This window comes from Taudactylus pleione, unplaced genomic scaffold, assembly GCF_031769625.1.
Source record: "Taudactylus pleione unplaced genomic scaffold, aTauple2 ptg000201l, whole genome shotgun sequence".
Lineage (NCBI taxonomy): Eukaryota > Metazoa > Chordata > Amphibia > Anura > Myobatrachidae > Taudactylus > Taudactylus pleione.
In genome coordinates this window covers 18,447,528-18,470,774 of record NW_028284603.1, presented here as the reverse complement: position 1 = coordinate 18,470,774, position 23,247 = coordinate 18,447,528, and the positions used below count along the sequence as shown (strand labels likewise).

Genomic DNA, 23,247 nt, shown 5'->3' with positions numbered 1-23,247 from the left:
ACAGTCAGGAAGGAAATAGCTTGCAGCTTGAGCCAACTCAAACGATGAGGGACATCATAAATAATGATTAACAATGGTGCCATTTAGAGGTTACACTTTGTTATACCTTTCACTTTATTATGAATATATAGACATTAATCACCACACATTACCTGGTTTGCTTTCTGGAACCGACCAATATACCATGATAACCTTGGCAAATGTGCTCTCAAGCCAGGAGTCTAAAACATAAAAGAAATAATTATACTATGCTCTCACATTGCCATTTTACAGCCCAATCAAAAATTGTCATTAAGAGCAATACACGTAGCTTTATTCAAGAAATAGAAGTAATTTGGATAACACATTTTATTCATTGCACAACAATAAACATATTCAAGTAATAAATCCACCCAAAACTTAAAACTTAACTTTGGGAACTCTGCTGAAATGGATGCTAACAATTAGTGCTATACTTCCCTTCTGATGCACCAACTTTTAATCCATATACCTGAAGCCTCCAATAGTCCAAGCACTGTATTGCCATATCCTACAAATGTAGGCCTGCTCCCCATAATTGGGAAAATCACAAAGAAGGGAAATTAAAGCACCATTATCAGTCTAATGCTGGGCATACACTATACAATTTTCTGTCAGCTATCTGTCCAATCTGGATGGTTGGAATGAAAACCTGGTAATGTATGGGAGCTAATGACAGTCGATCATATGGTATTAAACACTGAAAAAAGGACAAAAACAATTGTTCAAATTGGCTAAATTTGTGTTTTAACCAATTTGTCTGAACAACCATTTTTGTCTGTTTTCCAGTGTTTGTGAGCAAATGGACAAATGTCATTTGCTCCCATACATTACCAGGTTTTCATTCCAACCAGCCAGATTGGACAGATTTCTTACAGAAAATTGTATAGTGGATGCCCAGCTTAAGTCAGGCATGGGGTAATAGGAGAGAGACGAAAATGTTGATATAGACTATAGGAGCCTTTGAAGGGGACCTGTTGGATTTAAAAAGTATTCACACGAAGGTAAGTAGCACTCTATATATTTGATTCCAATTTGTTGAATTCTCGTTTGGATAGAAGTCTTCTTGAAGATTATTGCATAAAACAGAAGGGAAACCGAAGAAACCATCACTCAGTCTGCTATATCAATAGCATAATAAGGGCTTGTATGCAACATCATTACATTTATGAAGGGTCACATTGATAGATCATAAGATCTCCACAGGAATCCCACATAGGTCTCAAAACTATGCTAGTACTTTATAAAACTTTACTTCCAACTTGGCTCACCTACAAACATGTTTTCCCACAAACGTTAATAAAATATAAGGTGTTTGACAACCACACTTATAATACTGCATTCACTAACCTCATATTAAAACTTGTTAAATTGTTGGCAAAAATTATGGTCATCAGATTGTAATCTATTCTTCCTCTCTTCATTGTTAACAGACCATCAACTAGCTTTGGTTTAAAGAAGCTATTCATAAAGAGAATTGTACAGTGGTCTCTTTCCTCACAATCCCCATATTTAAATACATTACTTTGCCTAGATGCTCATAAGGCGTTAAAAATTATTTCCTGGTTTTATTTACATGAGGTACTTAGATCTACAGGGATTGGTATGGACTTCACTGCCATCATAGTGCTTCTTTGTAACAACTTGGCCACCTGAATGTAAATGAATGGTCTTACAAGTTACAAAATGTCTATCAGTTACACATCAGTGTTGCCTAAGGTCACTTTTACATTACAATTTGGTATTTAACCCCATGTTTTTCACTCTCAATTCCTGGGTCCACTTTACAAGATATCGAGTTTGCATCCGTGAGCTATCACCAGAAATAGTTTGCTCTATATACCTAACCCTAAAGACTCTCTAACGTCTGATGGTGAGCATTCCCTAACTTCGGAAAAACAATTTAAAACATGATGAGGTGGCCTGCTCTTTCACTTTCTGGAGGGCTCAAAATATTAGGGTGTTTTTCAAAGTAAAAAAAATTAAATAAATAATACCCCTCTCACAGACTTCATGGGGGGGGGGGCAGACGTTTAAGTGCAGACCATAGAGGAGAAGATTGCAATCATCAAGGCAGGAACAAATGACCAGAGCGTAAATAATGACATCCAGGGAGAGGGGAAGGCAATGTTGGGAGGGGACAGTAACTGTGAAGAAGTGTAAAGAGAAAAAATAAATGTGCCCAGAAAAGAGCGTTGGGGGACTCAAGACAGAGGGAGAGACTTTGGAGGATCGATCAGTTAGGAAGTAAACCTGGAAAGGATTATACTGCAAAGAGCAAGGGAGATGAAGGGTTTCAATGGAGAGGTGGTGGTCAAATGTGCTGAAAGCACCAGAGAGGTCTAGGAGTAGAAGAAGTGCCTCTGTGACCTAGACAAAAGTACATTAGACACCTGGGTGAGAGCAGTCAAGATGGAGTGGAGTGAGAAGAAGCCAGAAGACTATCACACAAACAGTGGTAGCAGCGATTTTGTGAGATTAACAAAAATTCATAAGGATGAAGCCTTTAAAAATTCACTAGTTCCTCCTCAATGATGTGACTGTGATAGTGAATCGATATACTGCATTTGTGTAAATAATGGGTTCACCCCCCAAAAAAAAAATAAAAATCAATAACCGCAATGTATATTTTATGGTTCCAGTTTAAATTATGAGTGTTATGGTAAAACTTACCTTTGTTAACCCTCTTTCTTCGAAGTCCATAGGGTCCACAGGGAGACATTGGGGTGTAGGTGGCACCCGGAGGACTGGACACCAACAACAAAGATTCAATCCCAGGATGCTTCGGTTCTTCCCCCTATACCCCGCCCACAGCCTGAGGGCACTTCAGTTTTGTTAACATCCCCCCAGGCAGGAGCAGGACAGGAGAGAAGGAAGACTGGTACACTGAAGAATCACACTCTCATACAGAGAAGGAAACAAGTGACAAAGAGAAGAAACCCATAGAAGCCAGGTGCGTCAGTGCGGGTGCCCTGTGGACCCCTATGGACTCTGAAGAAAGAGTTTAAAGGTAAGTTTTACCATAATTCATTTTCTTCTTCAGGGTCCATAGGGCTCCACAGGGAGACATTGGGGATGTCCCAAAGCAGTTGTTCAAGGGCGGGAAGCATCCTGAGAGGCAAATCTATCAAAGGCATAAAACCTAAGAAAGGTGTGGAAAGAAGACCAGGTAGCTGCCTTGCATAGCTGTTCAGCTGTGGCGCCACGTCAGCTGTCCATGAGGGACCCATAGAGCAAATAGAATGAGCAGAGACTGTAGTTGGCACAGGAAGGCCAGTCTGTGTGTACGCCTGTGAGATAGTCATGCGAATCCATCTGGCCAGAGTCTGTTTGTTAGCTGGCCATCCCTTCTTGTGGAACCCATATAGAATAAAGAGAGTCAAATTTCCTGATGAAAGTAGTACGGTCCACGTAGATCTTTAGAGCACGGACCACATCCAAAGAGGCCTCACCTGCCGAAAGGACTGGTGAAGTAAAGGCAGGAACCACAATTTCTGTATTTAGGTGGAAGCGAGAAACCACCTTAGGAAGGAAGCCTGGGCGAGTTTGAAGAACAGCCCTACCCTGATGAAATATCAAAATGGGGGAGCGGCATGAAAGCGCCGCTAAATCTGATACCCTACGGGCAGATGCTATAGCCAGAAGAGTCTTCGCAGCGAGCCATTTGATATCTACCGATTCCAGAGGTTCAAATGGAGGTTCCTGAAGTGCTTTGAGCATCACTGTCAAATTCCATGGAGCAACAGGAGGGACAAAGGGAGGTTGTATGTAGGTGTGGACATCTGGCATAGAAGCAATCTTGCGTTGAAACCAGATAGACAAAGCAGAAACTTGCACTTTGACAGATGCTAGGTGGAGGACTAGATCCAGTCCAGCCTGAAGGCAATAATTCGAGAAACTCTAAAGACCTGAGGGTCATAGTTTCGAGTAGCACACCATTGGAAATATGAATGCCAAATTCTGTGGTAAAATCTAGCGGAGGCCGGTTTACGTGCTCTGAGCATGGTCTGGACCACAGAGCTAGAAAATCCCTTAGCCATTAGGAGTGAAGTCTCAAGAGCCAAGCCGTTAAAGATAGACAGGCTAGGTCTGGATGTAGACAGGGACCCCGAGACAACAGGTCTACTTGTAGAGGAAGATGAAGAGGAATGTCTATGGAGTCTTAGAAGATCCGAGTACCAATGACGTCTGGGCCAAGCTGTAGCTATTAACAGGACTGTGCCTCTTTCCTGTCTGAATTTCCGAAGCACTCGAGGAAGCAGAGATATTAGAGGGAAAAGATATGCCAACTGGAAAGTCCATGTTACCGACAAGGCATCTATGAAGGCCGCGCCAGGGTCCTTTGTTCTTGCTCCATAAACTGGAAGTTTGTTGTTGTGTCTTGAGGCAATGGGATCCACTTCTGGAAAACCCCATTTATCCACCAGAAGCTGAAAGACTTCTGGGTGTAGAGACCATTCTCCTGCATGCACGTCGTGACGAGGAAATCCGCTTCCCAATTGAGAAACCCCGTGATGAACTCTACAGAGTTGGTTGGGAAATTGCGTTCGGCCCTGAGAATGCGGGACACCTCTGTCATTGCTGATTGACTTCAAGTGCCCCCTTGATGACTGAGGTAGGCCACAGCTGTGGAGTTGTCGGACTGTACTTGTACTTGCCTGTATTCTGGGCCAGAGTGAGAGTCTGTAAATGGCTCAAAGTTCCAGGATGTTGATTGGCAGCATTGCCTCGAATTGGGGATCATCGGCCCTGGAAGGAGTGTTGGTCGGTTACTGCGCCCACCCTCGGGGGCTTGCGTCCGTGGTGAGGAGAGCCCAGTTTGGGATCCAAAAGGGATGACCCCGATTCAAATGGGGAGTCTGTAGCCACCAGGCTAGGGACAGGCAAACCTCTGGGGGAAGGCTTATCTTCTGGGATCTGAACAGATGGGGTTGTCCTTTCCACCTGGAAAGGATCAGGTGTTGCAGAGGCCTGGAGTGAAACTGGGTGAACTCCACCATGTCGAAGGTGGATATCATTGAATCCAAGGCCTGCATTGCAAAGTGAATCAACACTCTACGATTGTGAAGCAGTCTGCATAGTCTGTACTGTAGTACTGAAATCTTGTTTGCTGTCAGGAAGATTCTCTGTACTCGAGAGTCCTGGAGGGCTCCCAAATGTACCATCCTTTGAGAGGGTGTCAGGGAAGACTTCTTCCAGTTGATCAGTTAACCGTACATTTGGTAATGGTTACCTGTACATGGCATTGAAGAGTCTCTGGGGAGCTTGCCAACAGCCAAAGATCATCCAAGTATGGGAGCAGTCTGATCCCTCGATGACGAAAAGAGGCCGCCATAACGGCAATGGTCTTGGTAAAAACCCAAGGGGCCATTGAGAGACCAAATGGTAGAGCCTAAAATTGGTAATGATAGTATAGCAAACCGGAGATATTGTTGATGAGAAGGCGCTATAGGTACATGTAGGTAAGAGCCCTAAATGTCCAGGGATACCATAAAATCTTCAGGCTCCATAGCTAGGATAATAGAAGAGAGAGTTTGCATACGAAACTTGGGCACCCTGATAAATTTGTTCAGAGATCTTAGATTGAGGATAGGTCGATAAGACCCATTGGGCTTCTGAACTCAGAAAAGGGTAGACTACAAGCCCTTGCCCCGTTGTGTGGAGGGGACCCAAATTATTACTCCTGCATTCAGTAAGGACTGAATGGCTTTGAGGAAAGCAGGGCCTTGGTTGAGTCCAATGAAGGTCCTGTGCAAGAGAACTGTTGGGTGGGGGGTTGCCTCAGGAAGGAGAGGGCATATCCATGGGAGACCACTTCTCTTACCCAAGCATCTGACATGGTATGAAGCCAAACCTGGGCGAGTTGACGTAGTCGGCCTCCCACCCAGGGAGCCCCCAGGGAGAGGCCCACCCCGTCAGGCTGCAGGTTGGTCCGTAGACTTGGCTGGTGAACGTCTAGTGGCCCAGGCCTGTTTGGCTCTAGGCTTGGAGGCCTTGGCTGACGTCTGGTGCCGTAGAAAAGACTGACCTTGGCTTTTCCTTGAGGGCGAAAGGACCGAAAGGATGACGTCCGAGGCTTTGTATTATATGCAGAGGGCAGGAACGCTGTCTTGTTAGCAGCCAAGGTAGTCACAATTTTATCTAGCTCTGGACCAAATAGGATGTCCCCCGAATAAGGGAGAGACTCCAGAGTCCATTTTGAGTCTGAATCTGCTTTCCAGGAACGGAGCCAAATGATACGGCGGGCCACTACCGAAGTGGCAGATATCCTGGAGGCCAGGAGAGCCATATCCATAGCTGCCTCACCTAAGTAGGAGGATGGATCCCTAATGTGAGATACATAGGAGAGTTGTTCCCTTCTGCCCAACTCTCAATGGCTTTCGCCACCCAGGGCGTAGCCCTAGCAGGATGAGTAATAGCTCCTGTAAGAGAGTAAATAGATTTATGACAAGCTTCTATATGTCTATCTGTAGTCTCCTTCAAGGAGGTAGCAGTGTGAGTGGGTAATGTGGCATTTTTAACCAAACGGTTACATGAGAATCCACCGCTGTGGGATCTTCCTATTTATTGCAATCAATAGCCGGAAGAGGGTAAAAGGAACTGAAAAGTTTTGGAATTTGAAACCTTTTACCAGGCATGAGCCATGCTTCACTCATGTGATCAGATAGCTGATCTGATTGAGGAAACTCTGGTAAAACTACCTTTTGTTGTGCATTCTTTTTCTTAGGAGCAAAATGGATTTTACAGCTCTGACAAGAGCAGGTATATCTAGCTCCTATTCTCCAGAGACGGTCAGAGTGAGAGAGGTCTGCATCTTCTGCCTCTTCAGAGGATATGCCAGAATCAGATAACTGAGTGGACTGGGAGGAAAACAGAGCCCATTTAGAGGGTTTAGTAAGTAAAGGCTTTTCCTTGTGTAGCATTTGCTGCAAGGCTGTAGAGGTAGCAGCCAAACTCTGTACTGATGTAGACAGCATGTCCTATGGGGAAGGTAAAAGATTTGCAGGGAGTACCTGCTGTGGCAGGGGGAGCCACTACAGGGACCTCTCTCTGTTCCATAATTTTAGCCAGCATCTGTGAAAAGGCCGCCCAGGGAGGGCCCTGAGGCAGAGACACCGGGGCTGAGGGACATGGGGCTGTGTCGCAATAAGTGCAAAGCCCGTCCTGAATAAAGTTCCCCTGGGGCCAACCCGCTGAGCAGGCTTTACAGGACAAAAGAATAGGGGCAGGATCCTGAGGCTGTTTATTATTCTTTCCTCTACAAGTCATAGTAATGATACAATGCAGCGAACACCCTGCAGTATGAGAAATATGGCACAATGTAATGCGCTATATGTGACCCAATATCATATGAAACAGCGCTATATATGGCACCATATAGTATGCAACAACGCTAAAAATGACAGCATGAAGTATGCAACAACGCTATATATGGTACAAGGTAATGTGCAACTGTGCTACTGGTGGCTCCCCTGGAGTGACAGCGCTATATATGGCACAAGTTAGTGTGTAGTACTGCTACATGTGTTACCAGGGAGCGTACAACCACGTTAGATATGGCTCCATGTAGTGTGCAACGCGGTATGAAGTATGTGATAGTCCTCACAAATGTGAGGTACAATGACCCTCTATACCTTAGCATCACAGGGTACAGTAGAAGAAAGGGATAGTTATAACTGACAGTATAGAAAAAGAGAGATTAGCGCTATCACAAGTCACATACATATCAGAATGGAATATTACATTTCTGCAATAGGCACTAATCTCAACTACACAGACCACAGTGGCTTGTAGGATATAGCGCTGTATAACCTGACCCTTGGGAGAGGTATACAGGAAGACTGGACCCAGCGATTCCCGGCGACTGCTTGCCTAAAATGGCTGCCGCTCGTCTCTGAGGGGGTGGAGGGTGAGGGAGGAGCAGCCCAGGGAACACCAGGACCTCAGTGGAACGGCGCCCTGAGCAGGGGGAGGGGCTGCAGGGAGAGCGCCTTTTGCCCTGGCTAACGTTAACCACCGGGTCCCCTGGCCTTAATAATATGCCCCTGCACCAGTATGTTAATGCCCCGGTGGTCTAGTGGAGTAATGGGCTGCTGTCCACATTAGTGCCTCCGAGACCAGAGGCAAGGCTGCACTAATACACGGGTCCACGCGAACTGGGTTCGGCCTTACCTGTCCCCAGGATTCCGGGCTGAAGACTGAGGGTTCGAGGAGCCTGCAATCTAGTCCCCCTCGGAGCCCCACCGGGAGTACCTATGACAGGCTTGAAGTCACGGTGCTATGGAGGGGAGGACAGTCTGGTGCTGCTCACCCGTCTGGTAGAAAGAAAAATGTAATAAAATAAAAAAATTAAAAGCTTGGGCTGCATACAGCAGCCCCGTTATAATGGTGGTCCAGCTCGTTGCCGGACACCAATGAAACTGAAGTGCCCCCAGGCTGTGGGCGGGGTATAGGGGGAAGTACCGGACCATCCTGGGATTGAAAAGCTTTGGTGTCTGGTCCTCCAGGTCCCATCTACACCCCAATGTCTCCCTGTGGAGCCCTATGGACCCTGAAGAAGAAAGCTGTATTACAGGTCCATTACTTCTATTCCAATCAGTATCGTCTCTTTGCATACAAAAAAAAGAAGGGATTGGGAAAGCAATCAGCATCTGTGGTAGTCACTACCTCTGCAGCCTTTGTACCATCTCTTCCCCCGGTCAGGAGAGGCTCTTGTGTAGCAATGTCTAGGTTGAGAAGTGTAGAAATTCTGGGTATACCAGTTGATGGGAGGGAAGGGCAGAAATTCTGGGTATACCAGTTGATGGGAGGGAAGGGCAGAAATTCTGGCTATACCAGTTGATGGGAGGGAAGGGCAGAAATTCTGGCTATACCAGTTGATGGGAGGGAAGGGCAGAAATCATGGGTATACCAGTTGATGGGAAGGAAGGGCAGAAATTATGGGTATACCAGTTGATGGGAGGGAAGGGCAGAAATTATGGGTATACCAGTTGATGGAAGGGAAGTCTGTGGCTAAAACACACATTCTGGACCTGTACAGCTATAAGCTGATCACTACTAATCTCTTTAGTATGAATCTCAATAAAAGGGTTTAAGATTTGTTCAACAACAAAATCAGTGTTTATATTTCCATATTGAAAGCCTACTTCAACCAACAGTCATCAAGTGTGACATTACAGCAGTCGTTGATCAAGTTTAATTGTGTAGATCAGAATTATGCACATCAGATATGAGCTTTCATCTTCTAAAGTGTGCTTGACAAAAATGACATCTGATGATATGGGCGACAGCATATTTCACTTCTGCAGATTTCATAGACATTGCCCACAGTGATTTTCTCATTTCAAACACTTGATTCAGACACCGATGAATCTACAATTATTAACGTAAATATATTTAGTCACAGACCCCTACCATACAGGCAACTTGCCATTGCATTGAAGATATCTCTTAGATGATTAATAAAATACACACACATGCATTAATATAAAACAATATATATATTGGACTATGGGCCTGATTCAGACCTGGTCGCAAGCGCTGTGCCGGGCTTTCCAGCAAAAAGCGCTCACTCCGGGACTCACTACAAAAGGGGCGGCTGTCTATGCTGATCGACAGCTCGACCCCTTTTGTAGGCGTGGCGGGGGGGTGGCTGAGCAAATGGAGGCGTTCCTGCAGGAACGCCTGCCGTTTGTAGGCGGCCCTACTTACATCACTAGTGATGTCAGTAGGTGGACTTCCTGCTCCAATAGTGCAGGAAGTCCACTGGGGCTTGCGGCAACGAGACCCTACCGCAAGGGTCGCAAGCCCGATGGTCGCGATGGTCTTGACCATCATCATGGCCGCTCGCATAAGCTGTGGGTGGTAACCCACATCTATGCGAGCGGCCAAGAGGCCGCAACAAAAAAACCCAAAAAACACGCCCTGATTCAGAGCGAGCGCACACTTTTTGCGAGCGGCTCTGAATCAGGCCCTATGTCCAGTGCACTGAAAAAAAGTGGAACAGAGGGATAAAAAAAAAAATACTAAAAATAAATAAATAAAAAGTCTCACTTCATGTTAATCCTTTTCCCACAGGGACAGGAGCTACATTCGCTGACAACATTCAATATCGTTGCAGATTCAAATTCCAATGATCTAAACAGCTGCAAAGCTTCACAACTTAATATACTAAATCTCTCTCTTGTTCCTGGCTGATTGAAAAAGACTGTCATTGCAAGGACAAACGAAAAGAACACCAGATATCCTTGCATTACATTTGGATATTGAGAACTGTTGCGCGTGGATAGGGTCTCAATCATCAAAAGAACATCTAGGTCAGATTAACTAAATCTCCTCAGCTTGCACAGCAGTCCATATTTGTAGCTTATCTCTTACATCTGAGTGAATTGCTAACATCCAAGCCCGGATGGCAGACTGCAAGAGTAGCAATCCCTCCCGTTCTGTGCTATACTTATCCAACATAAGATTTAAGATCACCTATACAAAAAAAAAAAAAGTACATTTAAATTCTGAATAAGTATTATTAATTAGAAATGTAAACATACAAACAATAGGCTATCCTTGTACCATTATTCCAAACATGTTAAACAGCCCCCTAAACAGTGTATTTATAAAATCGGTGACTGCCGTTTTGCTGGTCATCAAAAGAATCGATTATTGATCAATGGACTGCGAGGGCCATATGGTGCTATCTACCCATCAACAAGAAAAATGCCAAGTGCTTTACTCCAAAGCAACACGTAACAAAAAAAAATGGACATTAAACAAATCAAAATAATATCTCTTACTGGAGCTTTTATGATTCTATTATATATTCACTAGTAATGTTTGTAGGAAGAGATTTGCAGACCCAACATCGCACAGCAATGTTGCTCCCAGAGATTGGATTAATCATTGCAGCTCAGGGTGGCCCCCATATCCCACTTCACTTTTATATGTCACAGGATCGACTGAGCACTAGAAAACCACTTGCATTCAAACGGCACGTGTGACACCAACTCAATTGCATTGAAGCCTAGACTTTCAGTACTAGACTGACAGTACTAGACTTTTGAACCAGACGTGAACTTGTCCTTCGGATCGTGGTCTTGCTGCATAACCCAATTGCACTAGAGCTCCAGATTACAGACTGATGACAGGACATTTACCCTCAGAATTTTCTGGTAAAGAGAAAAATTCATGATTCCATTAATTACGGCAAGTTGCCCTGATCCTAAAGCAGCATAGCATATCCACACTATCACCACCATGTTGGTATAATGTTCTTATTGTGGAATGCTGTGTTAGCTTTATGCCAGATGTATCAGGACAAAAATCTTCCTAAAAATGAAATTTTTGACTCATCAGTCCACAAAACATTAGTCCAATAGACTTGGGGGGGGGTTAACCATGTATTTTTGCTATATGTGTGACAAGTCTTTAAGTTCCTTTTGGTTAGCTGTGGCTCTCTCCTTTCAACTCTCCATTTTTGCCCAGTCTCTTATGGTGGAATCAACAACATTGACTTTATGCGAACAATACCTACAGTTCCTTAGATGTTCGTCTGTGTTCTTTCACGACTTCCTGGATGAGTCTTCAACGCGCTCTTGGAGAAATTTTAGTAGGCCGGCCGCTTCTGGGAATATTCACCACTGTTCCAAGTTTTCTCCATAGCTCTCAGTGTGATGTAGAAACTATTCAATACAACGCGCTGTTTGGGCGGGCAAAGGATTTCTTCTTGCACCCCCCTTGGGAAGCGAGGAGAAATCAGACAAAAATATGAGATATGGTAAGAACTTACCCTTGTTATCTCTATTTCTACGAAGTCCATAGGGTTCCACAGGATACCTTGGGGTATAGGTGTGACGTCAGTCGCAGGGCACCAAAGAGTTAAGCTTTCAGCCTCCCAGGATGCACTAGGTCCCCCTCCTATACCCCGCCCCCAGGCCAAGGCACCTCAGTTAGTTACCAAGCCATAGGCCGGAGGAGGAGAAGGAAGAGAGAGAACAAAGATCTGGACACATACAAGAATCACATTCTCACCAGAGGGAGACGGAAAACCGGTGACCAGAGCAAAGCCCATCTGCAGCACAGGTGCGACAGGGCGGGAGTCCTGTGGAACCCTATGGACTTCGTAGAAATAGAGATAACAAGGGTAAGTTCTTACCATATCTCATATTTTCTACTTCAGGGTCCATAGGGTATCCACAGGATACCTTGGGGATGTCCCAAAGCAGTATCCTTTAAGGGTGGGGACGCTCCTGTGCAGAAAGGAGAATCCGCCGCCCGAAGGAAGCATCCTGAGAGGCGAAGGTGTCAAACCTGTAATACCTCACGAAGGTATGGACAGAAGACCACGTAGCAGCCTTGCAGATCTGAACTGCCGAGGCACCACGTCAAGCTGCCCACGAAGGACCCACAGACCTAGTGGAATGAGCCTTCAGAGAAGGAGGGACCGGTAGGCCCTCATGAAGATAAGCTTCAGAAATAGCCATACGGATCCAGGCTGCCAAAGTTTGCTTTGAAGCAGGCCAACCCTTTTTACAGAAGCCATAGAGGACAACAAAGCGTCCGACTTCCTAAACAAAGAAGTGCGGTCCACATAAGTCCTTAAGGCCCGCACAACATCCAAAGAGGCCTCACCCACGGAAAGACCCGGTGAGTTAAAGGCCGGAACAACTATTTCCTCGTTAACCTGAAACTGGGAAACAACTTTGGGGAGAAACTCGGGCCGAGTGCGGAGCACTGCCCTGTTCCCATGAAAAAACCAAGAAAGGGGGTCTACAAGAAAGAGCCCCTAACTCAGAAACACGTCTGGCTGAAGCAACGGCCAGAAGGAAAACAGTCTTAGCTGTTAGCCATTTAATATCCACTGAGCCCAGTGGTTCAAACGGCGGTCCTTGGAGAGTCCTCAGGACCACAGCCAAATCCCAAGGCGCCACAGGTGGAACAAAGGGCGGCTGAATACGGAGAACACCTTGCATAAAGGTGCGCACATCCGGGATTGTAGCAATCCTACGGTGAAACCAGACAGATAGGGCCGAAACCTGTACCTTCAAAGAAGCAAGGCGAAGCCCATGATCTAGTCCCGCTTGCAGGAAGGCGAGAATCCGAGACAGACGAAACTCCCGCGGTGCATAACCTCTCGGTCGACACCACTGGAAGAACGTATGCCACACGCGATGGTATATCCTCGCGGAAGACGGTTTCCGAGCTCGTAACATGGTACACACCACAGAGCTGGCAAACCCCCAGGACCTCAGCATGGCCGTCTCAACAGCCACGCCGCCAAAGACAGCCGAGTCAGGTCCGGGTGAAGACAAGGACCCTGAGACAGAAGGTCCGGTCGTAGCGGCAACCGCAGAGGACTGTCCACGGACAGACCCTGAAGGTCTGAGAACCAGTGCCGTCTGGGCCACGCGGGAGCTATCAACAGGAGCGTCCCTCCTTCCTGTTTGAATTTCCGGATTACCCGTGGAAGAAGGGAGACCGGAGGGAACAGGTATGCGAACCTGAACGTCCACCGGACGGACAGAGCATCCACCAGAGACGCCCCTTCGTCTCTTGTGCGAGACCCGTACACCGGCAACTTGTTGTTGTGCCGGGACGCCATGAGGTCGATTTCTGGAAGACCCCACCTGTCCACCAGTAGTTGAAAAACGTCCGGGTGCAGGGACCATTCCCCTGGATGAACGTCCTGGCGACTTAGAAAGTCCGCCTCCCAATTTAGCACTCCCGGGATGAAGACCGCTGATATGGCCGGAAGATTGCGCTCCGCCCAAACCAGGATCCGAGAGACCTCTACGAGAGCCGCCCGACTGCGAGTTCCTCCTTGCCTGTTTATGTAGGCCACGGTGGTAGCATTGTCCGACTGGACCTGCACCGGGTGACCCTGGAGAAACCGCTGTGCCTGCAGGAGAGCATTGAAGACCGCACGGAGTTCCAAGATATTTATTGGAAGCTCCGCTTCTGTCGGTGTCCACCTGCCCTGGAACAAGTGTGGACCCGAAACTGCTCCCCAGCCCCGAAGACTGGCGTCCGTTGTCAACAGGACCCAATTTGGAACCCAGAACGGACGTCCCTTGTTGAGGTGGGTCATCTTTAACCACCACGCAAGGGACAGGCGAACCTCCGGGGTGAGCACAATCGTCTGGAACTTCAGAGACTGAGGCAGCCCGTTCCACTTGGACAGGATCAGGTGCTGCAGAGGTCTAGAGTGAAACTGGGCGTATTCCACCATGTCGAACACCGACACCATGGAGCCCAGTAACCTCATCGCCGAGTGTAAGGACACCCGGCGGCTGTGCAGACAACTGCGCACCCTTGACTGTAAAGCAGAGATCTTGTCCTCCGTCATGAAGATCCTTTGCTGTCCCGAGTCCAATAAGGCTCCAAGATGCAGAATCCTCCGAGACGGGATTAGAGTGGACTTCTGCCAGTTAATTAGCCAGCCGTGCCGTTGCAGCAGTGCAATGGTCAGGTCCAAGTGGTGTAACAGGAGCTCTGGAGATCCTGCCACCAATAACAGGTCGTCCAAGTACGGCAACATGCGGACTCCTTGCAGCCGCAGAGAAGCCGCCATGACCGCCATAGCGTCCTGTATGTCCAATGACACCATGTAGTCCCCAGGTTCCAGCGCCAGAATGATGGACCGTAGGGTCTCCATCCGAAACTTCGGGACCCGCAAAGACTTGTTGAGTGCTTTGAGGTTGAGAATCGGACGATATGACCCATTGGGTTTCTGTACCAAAAATAGATTTGAATAGAAACCCTGGCCCCTCTGGGAGAATGGAACAGGCACTATAACTCCAGCCTGGAGCATAGTGTGCAATACCTTCCGCAGCTCCGTAGCCTTGTTTCGGTCTGATGGTAGACCCGTGGTGAAGAATCGAGCCGGGGGTCTGTGCCGGAAGGAGAGGGCGTACCCGTGAGAGACCACCTCCAGAACCCAAGTGTCTGTCGTAGTGAACGACCAACACCGGGAGAACTGCAGCAGGCGGCCTCCCACCCTGGGATCCCCCAAGGGGAGACCCGGACCGTCAGGCCGCAGGCTTGTCATCTGGCTTGGGGGCCGGACGTCTGGTACTCCATGCCTGTTTCCGGGGCTTGCCCGATTTCTTAGGGCCAGCCTGTCGAGGAAACGACTGTGGTTTGGGCCTGCCCTGGGCCCTAGATGACCGAAAGGACGATGGTCCAGAACCAGAAGGAGCAGCGGCCGACGGGAGACAAGCAGATTTGGCTGCCGCCAGCGTGGCCACAATCTTATCCAGATCCGGACCGAAGAGAACTTCTCCGGTAAACGGCAACGCTTCCAGACCTTTCTTGGATCTGCGTCCGCCTTCCAGGATCGCAGCCACAAGGTGCGACGAGCAGCTACCGCTGCTGAAGAAATTCTAGACACCAGAGTACTAATGTCTAGAGCCGCCTCGTTGATGTAGGTGGCCGAATCACGGAGATTGCCAATCAACTCCGCTTGTTCGGCCGGACAGTCGGATTCAAAAGAAGCCTCTAATGAATCCGCCCAGCGCTCCATCGCTCTGGCAACCCAGCAAATGGCCATAGCCGGCCGTGCTGCCCCCCCTGCAAGGGAATAAGCGGACTTCAGGCAGATTTCTACCTTGCGGTCCGTAGCATCCTTAAGGGAGGACATGGATGGCATCGGCAATGTGGCACTACGGACAAGACGGGTCACGTGAGAATCCACCTGTGGAGGGGATTCACACTTAGCAAAATAATTATCCGCGAACGGATAAGACACCGCCAGGCGTCTCTGCGGCTGGTATCTTTTGCCAGGTTGTTTCCACGCCTCCTCTAAATGGTCCACCAACTGACCCGAAAGAGGAAAGACTGTGGCATCGCCCTTCACATCTTTGAAAAAGGCATACTTAGATTTAGCCGCTGGGGGAACTTCGTCCTCAATCACCAAGGCTGTGCGGACCGCCCGAATAAGTCCAGGAATATATACTTTGGACTTAGCATCAGCGTCCTTAGTATGGAAAGGTTCCTGATCGTAAGGATCCAGAATCTCCCCATCATCAGACGTCCATTCGTCATCCTCATAAGGAGCGGACAGAGACGCCACCGGCCTTTTATGAGGCCGCATCACAGACTCCCCTTGCAATACATCCGACAAGTGCTGTAAAGAACTCGTCAGGGAGTTAACCCACGCTGGCTCCTGAGAACCCGGGAGCGGGGAAATAGGGAGACTGTGGGGTACCACCAATTGTCGTGGGAACCCCTGCATGGGTGACGACACCACAGACTGCTGGGACAAACCCATCGGAGTAAACGCGGGCTGCGGAGCTAACTGGCCCACTAAAGCTGTTAACGCCTGAGCGAAACAAGCCCAGGGCGGCTCCTGTACCGGTGCTGTAACCGTAATAGGCCGCGCCATGGACAACACTGCCGGCAAAGGCCCTCCGCGCTACCCTCCCCCTCCGCTAACGGTACTTTGCACGTGGTACACTGTAGCCGGAGGGGAAAATCACTTTCAGACATGATGGCACCACGTATGTGACCTCTCTCACCAATTAAGTATTAAATAGGCGAGAGACCACCCTGCAGCACCGCACCGCAAGGGCTTTAGCAGAAAGAACAGGGACAGTAATAAAGCTGACAGTTTAGTGAAGAATAGTTACAGGCAGCGCTAGCACAGTCACATACAATGCAGAGAAATAACAATTCCTGCACTAACAGCGCTGATCACTCAACTACACAGACACAGGGCCTGGTAGGACACAGCGCTGCATACACAGACCTGAGCCACAGCGGAGGAGAGGTATGCGGGGGGACCCAGACCACGATGCTTCCTTCCAGACTTCCAGCAGCGTTCACCATGCGTTGCAGAGAAGATGGCCGCCGAGGAGCAGAGAGAAGCTGGCCTGGGGGAGGAGCGCTGACACAGGACCAGTCAGCACAGTGCAGAGAGGGCTGTGTGCAGCGGGGGAGGCGCCGGCTGTGAGACAGGGAAGGCGCGCTCCCCTGGCATGCATTTAACCCCTGGGACGCCGCAGCGCTACCGCTCTGCTGCGGTCCGCTGTCCCATGGGGTAGTGGAAGCGCAGGTTGGTCGCCTGGCTCCACGCTGCAGCCAGTCCCCAGGGAGCCCCCTGCCTGGGGACTTAGGACCATGTGATCAGCGGGGACCCACCGCGGGACCCCGCTGCTTACCTCTGTCCCCCTTGAATCCGGCCATGGTCCGGAGCATCTGGGGTCACCGCTAGCTGTGACCCCAGACGCCCACCAGCATCCCCGGATCAGTACCGGCGTTCTGGTACCGGCGGGGTGTAGGGAAGACAGCATGGACGTCAGGACTGACTGTCCATGCTGTTCATCCAGATGTGCAGCCACAGCTGCATGAAGAAAAAGCTTCAGGGGCTCTTCTAGCCCCCACTCCAACAGGTGCACCCGACTCCGGCCGGGCACCAAACTAAACTGAGGTGCCTTGGCCTGGGGGCGGGGTATAGGAGGGGGACCTAGTGCATCCTGGGAGGCTGAAAGCTTAACTCTTTGGTGCCCTGCGACTGACGTCACACCTATACCCCAAGGTATCCTGTGGATACCCTATGGACCCTGAAGTAGAAAGTGCCGGGCATGCAGCTGTTTGACGGCTTAGCGCTAACAGCCGCGTGCCCAGCACTATAGTCAGAGAATACCGGTTACCGCACCTTAACACACAGGTTAAGTCACGAGAACCGGCATTCTCTGACATACCTGCTTCCCGACAAGGCACACAGTGCATTGAATTGAATAGATGTGGGAGCTCACTCCCGTGGCTATTCATTATCGTGCTGAATTGAATTCCCCCCACTGTGGTTCGTTGGAGTCCCATAACCATAGAAATGGCTTTGTAACTCTTTCCAGACTGTTCTATTTAAACAGCGTCTTCTCTCATCTATTCTGGAATGTCTTTTGATCGCGGCATACTTTGCTGCTTGATAAGACCTTTAAGCCAACTTCACATTGCTAGAAAGATTCTATTTAAGTGATTTTTACATTCATATTTTTGAAGCCAAACCCAATCTCACAGATGAAAAATTTAGACTAATTTATTATTTTCACTTTTTTTTAAGGACATATAGCTATCTTTGCTTCTCACATCGAATATATCAGTTAATTTAAGCGTATTTTACAAGGAGATTGTCAAAAACAATAATGGCTCCTTCACTGGTATTTCGAAAGTTACAATAAAGGTATCAGTGTGGGTATTAAGTAGACAGGAAGGGAAGTACATTTGTAATTTGAAACAATGAAGTTACTATATGTTCATATCCCTTTAAAAAATGAGCCACTATTCCCTTAAAGTTTGTGTGGCTGATACAATTAAGAAATACAGTAACCGCGGGTACGATGCTTCTGCTCTCATTTAAAGCAGTTCCGATACATAAAACATTTTGTTTGCTCTATAACAGGATGTTGTGTTCAACAGAATCGTCCTAGACACATATTGCTCATCACCCCCTTCACACAGGAAAGCAAATCTGCCAGGTCAAGAACCGGTAATTTGCGGATCAACACTGGTCCTTTTTTTGTGAGAAAGAGTCAAATTTCCCGGGACTTCGACCATACTTTTTACCAGGGTCAAAGTCTTGGGGAATTTCCACCTGGGTTGACCCCTTCATACAAAAGAAATACCCAGGCTGTTCTGCAAATTATTGGGTCCAATGTTTTACAGAGTATCAGGCAATTTGTTTTTCTGTGTGAAGGGGAGTACAGGCTGGGACCAGCAAAAATACATGTGAATCAAAAGCGGGTAAAAGCCGGGGTTTTTCAAGTTTTAATGTGTGAAAGTGATATTACTTTAAAAAAAAATAGCAATTAACTACAATGACAATGAAGAAAATTGTTTATTTGAATTAACATTTTAGTGCTTAGCTTTTATGTGTAATAATGCTTATTATTTTTTTTAGTGACAAAAAAAAAAGCTGGTCTGTTTTGTAAGAGGTTTTTAGAATTTTTTGCCTGCTCATACATGGGGAGGGGCTGGGTAACAGAACCCTTTTTGGCCAATGTGGGAATTGTAATCTTTGGATGCAGTTATTAAGATAGAAGAAATGAGGAATCAAGTTGAGAATCTGTGAGCACAGTTTAATCCGAAAAATAGGACATACTGCTCTGTACTGCTTATTTAATTGTGGTCACCTATTAGTAATTCATCAGGGCCCCCTCCCTCTTTAACCCAAATAGTTGCCTTTACTGGTGTGCAGGCTGCAGAGCGCAGACATGTTCTTGTTCTGAGAATTACAGCTTTCTATGGGGCATGTTGTTGTTATGTCGGCATTCAGAAAGTCAGAATGTCGACACACGTTGTTAGGGTTAAGCTACATTTAGGGTTGGTTTACATGTAAAATCTCATTGTCGACATTGTGAATGACATGTTACATGTTGATATTCTGAACATGTCGACATAATGTACCACACGCTTGTGGTATTCCACCCTATAGACAGAAGCTGAACAAAAATGGCACCTACGTGGATTGGATGTGGTTCCTGCCAACATTATTAACTAACCCCTTGTTTTATGTCCGTATTACACGTTGAAATCAGTGAGCTTGGCTCCTCCTCCTGCGGCTAGTAACAGGCAATAGTGGGGTTACTAATGATTGATGAGAGCTGATAGTCCGGAAGTGGACAGAAGACTTAAACAAACAGTTGCTAATCTTTCATTTGCATTTTTTTTTCTTCTTAATTAGCTGTAATATTACTTGATTTCCAACTGAGGCTGTAACTGCAGTCACACAAAAACTGACATGGCATTTACATTTCACTTCTGTAAATAACTTCAGAACAACAGTAAAGAAATAAAATACACTAAAGACTATTAGCATAGGAACAAAAGGCATTGCTAAGCGCAGAAACCTCATCTATTCCTATTTGACAACCTACTTCAAAACAACAGTTTTTTAAACATGTCACATTATCAATCTCAGGAAACATTACGCTTTACTGATGTCAAACAGTCATTCACCAACTCTCCTCATTTCCACCACCGTTCCCACTTCACTTCCAGCATTAAATGCAAATCTCTGATGATGCCATAATTCATACAATAAGCAATTTAGAAAAAACACACGCTCCTTCCCAGGTTCTCCAAAGTTGGTATTGTGTTTCATTTGTTTTCCACCGAAATGAATTAAAACTATGCTTAGCCAAAAGGAGGCAACATTGCGAAAAAGGGGCTGACAAAGTTGCTGGGATTCTGTGCAGAGACAAGGAATGAGCAATTTTTTTTCTGACATCTGCTCATGAAAAGGAGAAGCCGCTTCACTGAAGTTCCTATTAGAGATTATAGTATTGTTTAAAAGCAACCTCCAGCATTCGAATGGAAAACCAACACAAACCCATGATTTGCTGTGTGCCAATTAATCTCAATATTGTTGTGCCCTCAAGACAGTTATACTTAAATGACACAGATATTCATGCTTTGAAATTACTAATACATTACACTGAAACACGATCGAAACTTATTAGGTTGCATTCTTCGAGTACAAATAAGACATTGTTAAAAAGTTTAGAGCTAGTAAGTCCATGCAAGTATTTGCCAGGTATGCGATCATTAGGTCAACATTCAGTATGCTGACATGGACAAAACGTCAACATAGACTTAATGTCAATAGTCCATTTTAATGTTAGGTGTTGGTTTGAAAGAAAAAAAAAAAAAGTGGGAGAAGGGACGGATGGACTCTGTGCCTGATTCAGCAGAGGACTCTAATGCAATATCGCATGGAAGGCAGTTGCGAAAATATGCTAATAGTTGAAAAGCTTACATGGGCATAGGGACACCCACTGCTGCCTTCTCATCGGCGTCTGACGTTGCTTACCTGCGTAAACATCGGTAACATCGACACAGACCAGGCAGCCAAAAAGGGCCATTGCTGCAGGTCTGACCTGTTTCAATACTGCAGCTCTCCTCGCACACAGAGAGGTCTCATGCTGCGAAAGCAATCACGATTGCGAAGCGTGTGCAGTGGACTTACAATGGCAAATTATCGATCTACGTAATCGCAGAATTACGTCCGTTGCTGAATCAGGCCCTCTGGCTGGCATCAGCTAGAACTTGTAAACAAGGCTAAATTAGTGCAATCCCCAAGATATCTGACTGGTGATTGGCTGATGGTATCAGTAATAGCCCTCCCGAATTGTACGTTCGACCAAAGCATCTAACGCCTGGAACGGTCAGATTATGTAGACATGCAGGGTCAAATTTGACAGACAGGCAAAACAAACAAATAGATCAGAATATGGGCAGCATTATAAAATTGAGGGATAGTATCATAATATATATATATATATATATATATATATATATATTTTTTTTTTTAAAAAAAAAGACCGTCTGGTTTGGCTTATCAGTTTCAGAAAGAAGCATTTCAGTCAACTCCAGATAAAATATACTAAGTCCTAACAGACCAAGTTTGTCACCTACCCCTTCCTATAAGCTGCTTATCACAGCAGGAGGTGGGCAAAGAATTAACAAAAAAAATGTAAATACCAAACACTAGCACTTGGCTGATTAATTTACAGCAAAGAACCATGTACAAATCTTGCCAAGGACAGAACAAATTAAGAACAAAGAATTCCTTACCAAGGAAGATTAAGCAACTTTACACCCAGGAATTCTGCATTAATTTAATTGTTCCACATTTCAAAATTTCTTATGCAAATATTTCTTACTAGCTTCAGCACTTTTAAGGAAACAAATGTCCATAAATCAAGTAGACGCTCCCATAATTACACGGATAATGCCATACTTGCTCATCTGGTCAATTCAGTATACCATGTATCCTGTCTTCCCAATGTGAGAGCTAGATTCTATTATGCTTATCTTGTTCATATTAATTATTCCAAATAAACATGTACATGACAACGATTAGAAGACAGCATTTACAAGTCTCACCTCTATGATGTTCTTAGCCTCACTGTACTTTCCTGTTTGGATAAAGGCGAAGAACAGGTCGTGAAGCATAACTCTTTCACCTAAGTCACTTAAAACGTCCACAGCTGTTGGGGAGAAAAGTTAATTTTCAGGGTTTTCTTTTAACACAAATATGTGTATGTATCAGCTCAACATATTCTCTTTATTTCACTGCCTAAAACAGACAAATAATTATGAAAAAAAACTTTAAGGTTTGTATACATTGTTAAGTAATTTTAACAGAATAATAATCAATCTTCCTTGGAGTTTGAAACCATTTGCAAGAAAAGAAAACAGTCTAGGTGTCAAAAATGCATATTTTTTATTATTTGCAGACAAGCCTTAACCAGCAGCAATTCATTTATTTATTAGTGGGATTTAAAGCAGCAATTTTATAAAAGGCAACAATCATACTAGGTTTGAATATATTATATAGGGTCTATTTTAGTATTTGGAACAATCCAGTATTAACATCAAAACAAACAAAGGCTCCGGAGAGAAAAATATCAAGTTCGCTACAGGAGTTATATTAAGGACTCTAGTTCTATAGGCTTTGGACATTGGCGTAAATTGCCCGGACTGATAAGGTTTCCTTCAACATTGACCCTTATAGTTTCATACTACATTGCACCCTTGAAGTATTTTTTTGTATAATATAAATATATATCTTATGGCAAATATCCTATCTTGCCTCATTGTCCAGAGAATAAAGAGAATCAGTCTACAAAATGGTGCTAGCTATATCTAGATATACTCTGTCAGATTAAAGTTCATTATGAATTATTTTCTGTGAGCAATATATTCCCAATTTTTGTCATGTGGAAAGTAGTGCCATGTTGGCCAGTGGAACAGTCACACAATCACATTAGCAGTTTTTAGGATACAGCTTCCATTCTTAAGCTGGGTACATACTAGGACAACAGATTGGCCTACTGGCCGATCCCCCGTCCTATCTGACGATTGGTAAGTGCATACACGCCTACCAATCGTTGGCCCGATGTGTAGTGCCTGACGTCACAACTGGGCGGGCATTTACATGTGCCTGCCCAGTTGTGATGTCAGTCACCGGCGGCCTCTGCAGCAAGTGTACGGATGGCCAGCTGACCACCTGTACACACAGCAAGATGTGCAGATATATCTGCCATCGGCTGAATGACATTGTTCAGACATATTGCTGGTACACGCGCGCCGACGCACATCGATATATCCGCCGTTCAATTGAATGTATCAGCAGTGTGTCCCCAGCAGCCGTGACAAATTGGCCTCAACTGTTACAATCTAAAGAAAAATGTGGTTGTTTTCCCACATCCTACTTGATTTTATAGCAATCTAAAC

General features: G+C 46.0%; 1 protein-coding gene across 1 annotated transcript in view; it reads right to left on the bottom strand.

The window, feature by feature from the left end:
* The window catches only part of LRPPRC (leucine rich pentatricopeptide repeat containing), a 219,141-nt gene that overhangs the window by 57,404 nt on the left and 138,490 nt on the right, over window positions 1-23,247 (bottom strand). Inside the window, exons 25-26 of the mRNA XM_088477278.1 lie at window positions 21,895-21,998; window positions 153-221 (exon numbers count right to left, since the gene is read on the bottom strand). Of these exons, the coding sequence (XP_088333404.1) occupies window positions 153-221; window positions 21,895-21,998 (173 nt within the window). The remainder of the gene's footprint in view (window positions 1-152; window positions 222-21,894; window positions 21,999-23,247) is intronic.